Source organism: Hipposideros armiger, unplaced genomic scaffold (assembly GCF_001890085.2).
Source record: "Hipposideros armiger isolate ML-2016 unplaced genomic scaffold, ASM189008v1 scaffold_476, whole genome shotgun sequence".
NCBI classification, from domain to species: Eukaryota; Metazoa; Chordata; class Mammalia; order Chiroptera; family Hipposideridae; genus Hipposideros; species Hipposideros armiger.
In genome coordinates, this window is record NW_017731826.1 from 50,102 (window position 1) to 62,137 (window position 12,036).

At 37.0% G+C, this 12,036-nt stretch overlaps 1 protein-coding gene across 1 annotated transcript in view; it reads right to left on the bottom strand.

Annotated features, from left to right (window-relative positions):
* Positions 1 to 229: 229 nt before the first annotated feature.
* Positions 230 to 12,036, bottom strand: part of ZNF33B (zinc finger protein 33B) — a 34,473-nt gene continuing 22,666 nt past the window's right edge. The window contains exon 5 of the mRNA XM_019666579.1: positions 230 to 2,697. Within this exon, the coding sequence (XP_019522124.1) occupies positions 614 to 2,697 (2,084 nt within the window). The 3' untranslated portion in view covers positions 230 to 613. The remainder of the gene's footprint in view (positions 2,698 to 12,036) is intronic.

Here is a 12,036-nt window from a genome sequence, read left to right on the forward strand (position 1 = left end):
AAGATACCATCAATTTCTTGTACTTCAGAATATATTAAAGTTTGATATAATCATTAGAGGAAGCCTGGTCAAAGGCACATGAGAATTCTATGTACTACCATTGCAACTTCTTGTATTGTACTTCCTTGTTTTGCTATTTTTGTTGTGGTTTTAAAGCTTTACATTACACAATATGCATCTATAAGTTATAATTTGTTATATTTCTTAAAGAAAATTATGGCATCAAAACCAAAACACAACTTTTAATGTTACATTACTTCTAAAGGAAATTTTTGAACTATATGTCTCAAATTGACAGATTTCTCCTCAGTATAAATTCTGACATAACCTATTTTGTATTTTTGCTGAAAACTTTTACAAAATCAAAAATATCTGTAAGGTTTTATACCAGTATTAGTTACGTGACATTCAATGGAATGTTACTTCTTAACAAAACTGTCCGATATTTGTTGCAGATTATGGGTTTGCCCCATATCATTACTTTGGAGTAAAATAAGGCCAGTATATGAATGGTTGTTGCACATTCAGGGTATCAAGAGAGCTTTCTACACAGTGTGAATTCTCTGAAGTGTAGTAGGTGCTGAATTGTGGCTCTACATTTCTAATATTCACTTCAATCACAAGATTTTTCTCCTGTGTGCGTTCTCTGATGTACAATGAGGTTTGACTTCTGAGAGAAGGTTTTTCTACATGTGTTACATTCATAGGGCTTCTCCCCTGTGTGTGATCTCTGATGTTTAGCAAGGTCTGATTTACGGTAAAAAATTTTCCCACATTCATTACATTGACAAGATTTCTCTCCTGTGTGAGCCCTGTGATGCACTGTGAGGGAGGATTTGTGACTGAAGGATTTCCCACATTCAGTACATTCATAGGGTTTCTCCCCTGTATGTTTTCTCTGATGTAAAATAAGTCCTGACTTCACACAAAAAGATTTTCCACATTCATTACATTTAAAGGGCTTTTCTTCTGTATGAGTTCTCTGGTGCACAATTAAAGCTGACTTATGACAGAAAGCCTTTCTACATTCACTACATTCATATGGTTTTTCCCCTATGTGAATTCTCTGGTGCTGAGTGAGCTGTGACTTCTGGCAGAAGGTTTTCCCACATTCACTGCATTCATAGGGTTTCTCCCCTGTATGTGTTCTATTATGTTTAGTTAGGTATGATTTATTGTAGAAGATTTTTCCACATTCCTGACATTCATAGGGTTTCTCCCCTGTATGTATTCTATAATGTTGAGAGAGGGTAGACTTATGGCTGAAGAATTTTCCACATTCAGGACATGCAAAGGGTTTCTCCCCTGTGTGAGTTCTCTGATGTACTGTGAGGTCAGACTTCAAGCAGAACGTTTTCCCACATTTGTAACATTCATAGGGTTTCAACCCTGTATGAATTATCCGATGCCTGGTGAGTACAGACTTGTGGTAGAAAGTTTTGCCACATGTATTACATTCATAGGGTTTATCCCCTATATGAGTTCTCTGATGTTGTGTAAGGTGTGACTTCTGACAGAAAGATTTCCCACACTCAGGACATTCAAAGGGTTTCTCGCCTGTATGAATTCTCTGATGTACTGTAAGGTGTGAATTTATGCAGAAGGACTTCCCACATTCATAACATTCATAGGGTTTCAGTCCTGTGTGTGTTCTCTGATGTTTAGTAAGGTCTGACTTCTGGTAAAAAGTTTTCCCACATGCATTACATTGATAGGGTTTCTCCCCTGTATGTGTTCTCTGGTGTAATGTGAGGGCTGACTTGTGGCTGAAGGCTTTCTCACATTCACTGCATTCATAGGGTTTCTCCCCAGTGTGTGATCGCTGATGTTTAGTGAGGTTTGACTTCTCCCAAAATGTTTTCCCACATTCATTACACTGAAAATGTTTCTCTCTTGTATGTATTCTCTGATGTCGAGCGAGGTGTGGTTTCTCCCAGAAAGCTTTCCCACATTCATTACATTCAAAGTGTTTCTCTCCTTTATGAGATTTCTGAAGTTGTGAGAGATATAACTTCCTCCTGATATTATTCCCACTTCCATTACATTCACAGTGTTTCATATGTGCCCCATGATGCTTCAAAAAGGTAGAATTCACACATAAGGATTTCCTACAAACACTAAATTCATAGAGATTTTCCTTTGAGGGAGTTATCTGATGGAATGAGAAGGATGAGTTCTCACAGGATATTCTCTCATATTCACTATATTCACATATATTCCCTTTTGTGATCTCTCTCTTGTGTGTATTAAATATTGCCTTTTCAAGGAATGTTTCTCGATCTATGTTATAAGCAAAATTTTGCTCTAACGTTTGCATCTTCTCATGTTGAATAGGGTCATTATGATTGAAAGTTTTCCCATTTTTTAAAAATTCATTTTTCTCTCTAATATGAGTTTTCTCATGTATAGTACTGAGTAGCAATTTTCCACAGACATTAAATTCATCCGTCTTTTTTCCTAAATAGTTTTTCTTACTGATAATCAATTCTGAAATATAGTTGAAACTCATTCCACAGGAATCACACTGACAGAGTATTTTTCTGGAAGGAAAAAAATTTGTCTCCAAGTTAAATGGTTTTCCTATTACATTACCTCGTTCTTTAGTCAGCATTTTGTTATTCATGTATACAACTTCCCACACATGTTGAGACTGTTTTTTTTGGCTCCTCTCTTTCATGTAATCAGTGTTCCAGACTTCTAGAAATAAGAAAAATTAATGTTACCATATATAAGTATTAACACATTTCTTTTGGAATGTGACCTATATACAAATGCCTTATGTTATAGATGACTTTGATGTCTTTTCCAGTCTCCAGGAATGAAATAATTGCAAGTATATTTTTTTTCTATTTCTTGGGTTTCAGGTGAAGAAAGAAAAACAAAAACAAAAAACCTAGCACAGTGGAAAAAGGGAGAGAAAACTGGCTATTAGAACACATACATATGGTTTCTAATGTCTGAAGAATAATAAATAGCAACTGCTTAAATCTGAAATCTCCCCATGTATCCTCCAAAAAACTTATAAAAATCAATACAAGGAGAGCAATAAATTACCTAGAGTAACCCATGACTTTTGCATAAGTAAGAGATACACAATACTACTAACTACAAATCACCATTAAGGAAATAAATATTCAAATATAGAAGCAACTGATATAGAGTCCACACCTATGGAAAAATTCAGTTCAAGACTGTGGGAACTACATATAAAGGAAGAGATAGAGAACTTAGAAATAATTAAATACAAATAAAATTACTCCCAGAAAGGAAAAGTTCTTCTGTGGGCAGGAAAATACTGAGATGATGTTTCTGTTCTGATAGATAAGCTCAGACTACTAGGAAATCCCAAAAAAAGGAGGTATGGGCTGATCAAAGTGATGAAAAGAAGTGTAAAACCAACACAAAACTATCTTAGAAAATAGAAATTAAGTTACAAGGAGTTTGTTATGGTCTAAACTGTGTCCCCTCCAAATTCAAATGTTGAAGCTCTAATCCCCAATGTGACGGTATTTGAAGATAGGGCCTTTAAGGAAGCCATTAAGACCAAAGGAGGTCCTAAGTGTGGAGCACTAATCCAATAGGAATAGTGTCCTTATTAGAAGAGGAAGAGACACCAGAGTTTGCCTGCTCTCCATGCAAGTACAGACAAATGATCATGTGCAGACACAGAGAGAAGGTGCTGTCTGCAGGCCGAAGAGAAAAGCCTCACCAGAAACCAACCTTACTGGCACCTTCATTTTGGACTGCCAGTCTCTAGATCTGTGTAAAGTGAACTATGAGAAAATCAATTTCTGTTGTTTAAGCCACCCAGTCTGTGGTATTTTGTTATGACAGCCCCAGCAGACTAATAGAGAACCGAAAAAGAAAACAGATGTGACTGAAATTTTAATAAATAACATTTAAAATGCATGAAAGCAGAAAAAAAACAAAAATAAAAGACTTAAGAGAGAAGAAATTGGATCAGAAAGTTCTGGATAAAAAAAGTAACCTGCAAAAAGTTTAAATAAAAATTTAAAAATAAAACTATATTATGTATGTATGTAACATGTTAGATTTAAAGACTCAAATATGTTGGATACAAAAAGAATGGGAAAACATATACAGTGGTAGAATTATTCAAAAGGCTGCAGTGCTATGTCAATATCAGATGAAATAGATTTCAAAGCCAAGAATATTGATAGTGAAAGATTTTTTCATATTAAGATAAATTTATGAAGAGGACTTAATCCTAGACTGCATATAACTGGAAGTTACCTTTCTTATTGATCTCACCTGGCAAAATCTTTGCCTTTTAAATGGGGTGTTTATATCATTTACATTTTCTGTGATTATAAATATGATTACATCTTTAATTAGTGTATGTGTAAGTCACATTACATGACTTTACATATAGTATAAGAATCTTACAATATTATACTTTCAATTCTCCTGGCCTTAAGGATGTAGTTGTCATATATTTTACTTAGATGTTACAAACCTCATAATACATTTTTAATTATGTTTGTAAAAGTAAATATCCTTTTTAGAGACTTAAATAAAAAGAAATGTCTTATATACACATCCATGTAGTCATCATTTCCTGTTCTTCATTCTTTGGGGTAAATGTAAATTTCCATCAGATATCAAAACATTTCCTGTAGTGAACATCTGCTGGTGATAAAATCCTTCATCTTTTATATATCTGAAAACTTCCTTATTTTTCCACTGTTTCTGACAGCTACTTTTGCTGAGTATAGATTTCTATGTTGATAGTTATTTTTGCTTTCCAAACTCTAAAGTTAATGCTCCACTACAGTCTCTCTTGCCTCATTTAAGGAGAAATCTGCTCTCATCCTTATGTTTTGCCATTGGCTGCTTTTAAGATTTCCTCTTTACAGTGGTTTAAAGCGTTTTTTTGGTGTCGTTTTCTTCATGCTTCTTATGCTTGGGTTTGTTGAGCATCTTGGATTGTTGGGTTCTCAACACATTTGGAAATTTTAATCATTAATTCTCTGGCTATTGTTTTCTGTTCCCGTCCTTTTTATTCAGGGATTCCAAAAACAAATGTTAGGCTACATGAAGTTATCCTAAAGCTCACAGGTGCTCTTTTCATTTTTTCTGAAATCCTATATCTCTGTTTCATTTTGTATGGCTTTCATTACTATGTGCTCCACTTCATTAATCTTTTCTTTTGCAATATCTAATAATTAATTCCTAGCCTAAATTATTTTTCATCTCAAATATTGTAGTTTTCATTTCTAGATATACAATTTTTTTAACGTGCATATTTTTATTATTATTATTTTCAGGTGTACAAAACAATGTAATAGTTATCCTTTTCACCCCTCACGAAGTGACAACCCCCTCCCCCATTCACTGCTCCCCCACCCCCGATATCATACATATCTATTACAATTCCATTGACTCCATTTCCACACTATACTCCACATCCCATGGCTATATATGTATTAAATTATACATATTAAATTATAGCTGTAATTTATATATAAATTATAATTAAGTTATAATTTAATAATATATTAAATTATATTATTCAATGGCAGCTTCAGATGTACAGTGCAGTGGTCAGGCCTCTACACCGTCCATGAAGTGGTCTCCCTAACAAGACATGAGACCATCTGGCCCCCTAAAAAATATTTACATTATTGATTATATTCCCCAAACTGTCTTTTCTATCCCTGAGGCAATATTGTAGTTACCAATTTATGTTGTCTCGTCCCTTCCCCTTCTCCCTCATCCCATCCCTGTCCCATCTAGCAATCATCAGTTTTTCCTCTGTGTCTCTGAAACTATTTCTGTTTACATTACTCATTTATTCTTTAGATTCCAAATATAAATGAGATCATATAGTATTTGTCTTTCTCTGACTGACTTATTTCACTTAGCATAATGTTCTCTAGGTCCATCCATATTGTTGCAAATGGTACGATTTCCTTCTTCTTTATAGCTGAGTAATACTCCATTGTGTAAAAGTACCAGTTTCTTAATCCAGTCATCTACTGATGGGCATAGAAATTCAATTTCAATCTTTTTTTATACTGAATATTCATTTGGGTTGTTGCATCTTCCACGCTTCCACTTAAGTTTTAAAATTCATGGAATCCCATTATACTAATTTTTAATGAATCCGTTGGCTAATTCTAACATCTATGTCAATTCTGAGTCCATTCTGATTTATTCATTAGTCTCCTCAACAACGCCCAGGTTTTCCCACTTGTCTGTATATCTGATAATTTTTCAGTAGCTGGAAGGAAGCATTTGCACATTTTACCTTATTAGATGCTGGGTAGTTTTGGATTCCTGTAAGTAATTTTGTGCTCTGTTCTACAATGCATTAAGTCATTTGGAAACTCTTAGGTCTTGCTTTTATGATTTGTTAGGCAAATTTGATGCAGTCGTCAGTCATAAAGTGCATTATTCCTCACAACTGAGGCAAGAGTTTTCTGAGTATACTACTCAATACTCTTTGAATGATGAGTTTTCCACTCTGGCTGGGGGGAACATTCCTTTTCCAAGCCCTGTGAGAGTGCTGTCCACTGTTCCCTCTAATTATTTTCAAAAATTCTTTAATTTCCTCACATACCCTGAGCTGATCAATACTCTGCTCAATACTAAAGGAGGACCCATATAGCTCTCTAGACTTTTCTCTCTGTGCAGCTATCTCCTATCTGGCTCAGGATCCTGTCCTGTGAACTGTAAGCAGCCTTAATCTCCCTGGACTGTCAAGTCCATATCCTCAATTAATTCAGTTCAGAGTGTAGGGCTGTACCAGGGTTCACCGCCTTGGTCGGGCCATCACAAGGCTCAAGTTCTGTGTTTTCTGGCTCTAAGAAATTTCTGTCCTTTATCAGCTGATGACTACAGCCTTGAAATTCATTGTTTCGTATATTCTTTTCTGATGGTTTTGGTTGTTTCAGACATGAGGGTAAGTCCAGTCCCTTATTATTCCATCTTGGCTTGGTGTGGAAGACTATGCTTTAATAGAAACTGAAGTGTAATTTTATATTTAAATCTAATAATAAAAAAGTAAGGCTTATGTTTTGTATGTCTTTGCTCTGTACCTTTTATTTTATAGTTATTTGTTCATATTTTTTAAATATTTAAAACAGTGATATGTTAAAGATTTTTAAACAAAAACACCTTGTTCCTCATCACAGTTTGAGATATAAAAGTGTATCTCAAAAATATAAGGTATAAAAGTAGATCAAAGGGCATGTATACTCATATGTTCAATTATATAATGAATAGTTTACTAAAGTGATTTGGCCACAGCATTACATTAAAATATCCATTTCTTTGCATTGTAAAGAATACTTAGTTTTGTTATACTCCTTAATTCTTTTCATTTAAATAGGTATTAGGTGGTATTTAACTCTAGTTTTACTATGTATTTCTCTGTTACCAATGAAGCTTTGTATCCCTGCCATTTCACCATTAAAAAAAATGAGCTCTATTTTTTGTATTAATTTATAAGAGACCAATATTTATCACATTTTTGAGTATTTACTAAGAGGCAAGAATTGTTCTAGGAAGTAGAGATACAGCTGTAAAGAAAACAGGCAAAATCCTTGCATTCATGGCACTTACATTACAGGGGAGACAGTAACAATAAGTGTAAGAACTATGTTTCATACTTTAAGTTCAATTTAGAAAACTCTCCAATCTTTTGCCAGTGATTTGCAGTACCAGATCTATCCAGAGATCAAGCTCCCATACATGGAAAGGTCATCTTCTGGGCTCTCCTTGAACCAAACCAAGAGACCTAATTGCCACAGGCTTACTATATATCTCAATTGTTTCTAAGTACTATGAGGTAACTTGACTTCTTGAAAACAAAACTGAACACAACAAAAAATCTTGTACAAATTCTAATTAGAATTACTTAGATCTATATGTGAAATCAGGTAGGAATTTATGATGTTGGCCCTCCCAATAAATCAATAAGATACATCTACTCATAAATATAAAACTTTAAGTTTTTCAATGAAGTTTTATACTTTCTGTATAAAGGTACTGCATCTTATGTTTATATCAAGCTATCAGAAACATTCAGAGAGAAATACACACATTTCCTACTAATCATAAAGCAAAATTATCACTTTCAGACAAGCAGAACACTGTTCCAGGTCCCAGCTCTACGGCAGTGATGTAGAGCTTTTAACCTAGAAAATTATGAAGAAAATTCACTTTGTTTGTAAGCATATGGGTAAGTTCAAGGTCACCCTTGGAAACAATGGCATTTCAGTGATAAGTAATTAAGAAGAGGCTAGTAATTCCATGACACCAACAAGCTAAACCAGAAGGAACAATGGAAAGAGACAAGTAAGAAGAGTTATCCCAGACTATTAGATTTGTCCCTATCTACCAGAAACTTTCATGAAAATATACACATAGACACAGATTTTCTACAGTAATGATTTCCTTAAATTATGTGTTCTAGGGAATGATTTCCAAAATAACAGTATGAAGGGCAACCTCAAAGACTATCCTTTGAAAAGGGCTTAAATTTAACTGAACCAATCTGCAGAGCAATATATGGCCAGGATACTGTTGAAAACAATAAGGCAACCAGTCAGCAATTAGTAGAGTGCAAAAGCAGGGTGTGATACCAACAGAAGCAAACAAGTTAACACAGAGATCAGAAAAAGAGATTGTATTAGTCAGGGTTCTCCAGAGGAACAGAACCAATTAGTTAGATAGATTGTTTATACATATATATATATATATATATATATATATATATATATATGTGTGTGTGTGTGTGTGTGTGTGTGTGTGTGTGTGTGTGTGTGTGTGTGTGTAGAGAGAGAGAGAGAGAGAGAGCGAGCGAGAGAGCCTGATTTATTAAAGGAATTGACCTTTGTAGTTATGGAGGCCAAGAAGCCCCAAAATCTACCATTTGCAAGTTGGAGAACCAGAAAAGCCAGTTGTATAATTCAGTCTAAGTCAAAAGGTCTGAGAACTAGGGGGCTGCTGTTCTAAGTCCCAAAGTCCCAATGTCTGACAGCAAGAGAAAATGGATGTCCCAGTTCAAGAAGAAAAAGAGAATTTGCCTTTCTTTACCTTTTTGGTCTATTGGGGCCCTCAATGATGCCCACCCACACTGAGGAGGGTAAATCTCTTTACTCAGTCTTCTGAATCAAATGCTAATCTCTTTCAGAAACATCCTAAGACACATCCAGAAATAATGTTTTACCAGTTACTTAGGCATCACTTAGGCCAGTCAAGGTAACACATAAAATTAACCATTACATAGACATTCAAAGAGCACCCTGTTAATATCATTGTCATTCTAGGGACTGTGTGCATGCCTAAGGCAGAGCTCAGACAGTAACATCACAGAAAACACACTGTGGGGGTAAATGACTTCACTCAAATGGCCCATCCAAGTCACTAAACCAATAAATAACCAAGCAAAACTAACGATAAGTGCTGGCAAGAAAGAGAGTCAGTCCAGAGAAGGTAGAAAATATTATCTAAAATGTCCATTTTCAACAAAAAATTATAAGACATACAAAGAAACAGAAAATTTTCACATATACAGGGAAAAAAGCAGGTAATAGAAGCTGCCCTTGGGAGGGTCCAGACATTGGACTTAGCGGACCTCAAAAAAGCTACTATAAATATGTACAAAAGGAAACCATGCTTAAGAAAGTAAAGGGAGTATGATATTATCATCACACAGAGAATATCAATAAAGAGAGAAGAAAAATAAAAATTCTAGATTTGAAAATTAAAATAACTGCAATGGAAATTCTTTAGGAGTGCTCAAGAGCAGAATGAAGTTTATAGAATGCTTTACCAAACTGAAGATAGATCAATACACATCATGCAACCTAAAGAACAGAGAGAAATAATGAAGAAACTGAACAAAGCCTCAAACAAATGGACACCATTAAATGCACCAACATATTAATAATGGCAGTACCAGGAGAGGAGAAAGAGCAAGGAGTACAAAAAATAGTAAAAAAAAAAAAAGGGATTAGACAGCATAAATAAGTAACTACAATATTGCCACAGGGATATAAAAGACAGTTCAGGGAATATAATCAATAATGTAAATATTTTGTAGGGTGTCGAATGGTCACGTCTTGTTAGGGAGACCACTTCACGGATGGGGTAGAGGCTTGGTCACTGCACTGTACACCTGAAGCTGATGTTGTAGAATATTGTATGTCAACTATAATTGAATATATATAGTCACGGGATGTGGAGTATAGCATGGGAGTGGAGTCAAGGGAATTGTAATAGATATGTATGATATGGTGGCGGGGAGTGGGGTGGCAGATTGGGAGAGGAAGGTTGTCACTTTTGAGGGGTAAAAAGTATAACTATTGCACTGTGTTGTACACCTGAAACTTACTTTTTTTAAATAAAAAAATAAAGAAAATACAAATAAACAAAAAGGAAAAAAAATTTTTAAGTAAAAAAATGATGACACTCTTATAAATTTCATAAAAGTCATCAATCTGTAAATTCAAAAAGAGAAATAAACTCCAAGTGAGATAAATCCAGAGATCTACACCAAGATGCATCACAGTAGAAATATTAAAAAACAAAAACAAAAAGGAAACTTCTTAAGCATAAAGAGAAATATAACTCACCATATACAAGTGAACTCCAGTAAGATTAACACATGACTTACCATGAGAAACAATAGAGAACAGGGGGTAAAATAACATATTCAGTGTGCTGGGGAAAACAAAAACTGTCAACCAAGATATCAGAAGTATTTTTCAAAACAAAAAGTGAAATAAATAAATCCATACATTAAAAAACTAAGAGGGGGACTTCCGGTAAGATGGCGGAAGAGACAGACACTGTGCCGACTACCTCCCAGGATCACAACAAAATTACAAATAATTTATAAGATATTCAACCTTGGAAGTTCCCTGGACCCTAGATGAACAGAACCTCTAAACGAAGGACTTAAAGAGGAGGCCACATCGAGTCCAGTAGGAGGGGCGGAGACGAGAGAGGGCGAACCCCGTGAGGGTCACCTCAGCGGTGGGGAGGCTTCTCCAGTTGGGGACGAGACCCTCCGGCCCCACACTGCGCTCACCAACCCAGAGTTACGTTGCCGGGAAGAGGAGTTCTACGATAGCTGGAAGGAGAAAATAGTGAGAACTCTTTTTGCTCGGCTCGGTGAGACTGGGGGCGTCTGCAGAAACAGTGGAGCCAGCAGACCGAATTGCTCGGGGGTGAGCACTCACCCGGTTCCTGGTGGAGGGAATGGCTTTGTGAGCGGGGCCCAGGAGCCTCCGGGAAGGACTGAACTGAGTGCCTTTGGCACGGGAGCTGGAGGTTTTTGGGAACGTTGTTCCCCTGCTGTGGAGCTTGCACGCGGGTGGTACACAGGAGGCCGCCATTTTTTCGGGGCTGGGCCCTCCCACAGAGGCTCAGGTCTGGGACTGCATTGGTCTGCTGGAATTGGCGCAGGAGTGCATGTGTGCGTGCGTGTGTGCGTGCGCGCGTGCACATGCGGCATTGGATCCCCACCCTCCATACTGTTTGTGCTGTGTAGCCAGGGAAACGCCGGGCAAGCGCGCTCCAACTACAACAGACCCAGAAGTGCGTGACTCGCCTTAGGTCCCTGATTTCCGCACTGCGCATGCAGAGTTGTCTTGGTGGCAATTGGCTGTTGGGCTGCTCGGCCTGATCTTTGAGCGGCTGATTGGGACAGGCTGAGACAGGCAGTTTTCCTGGTAGTGTAGGGCCACGAGCTGTGCGCCTGAGTGATTCAGCCGGGGCTTTCTGGGCGAGTTTGTGTGGCCTGGCTGCTGATGCAGGAGTGCATGCTGCTCTGACTTAGTGTGGGCCACTGACCACACCCTGTGGTGCCTTGGGGGCCTGCCCCACCCACCTAGAGCTGTGTTGCCAGGGGTACACTGAGCCCCTGGTCCCTAGCTCCTACCTCTGCAGGCCACAGAGGGTTTTTTGCAGCAGCAGACAGCCCGCAACAACCTGTGAGGATTTTTGGTGGGGAGCACAGTTCCAAAGCACACAGCAACTAATTGTGGGAAGCTTACTTCAAGT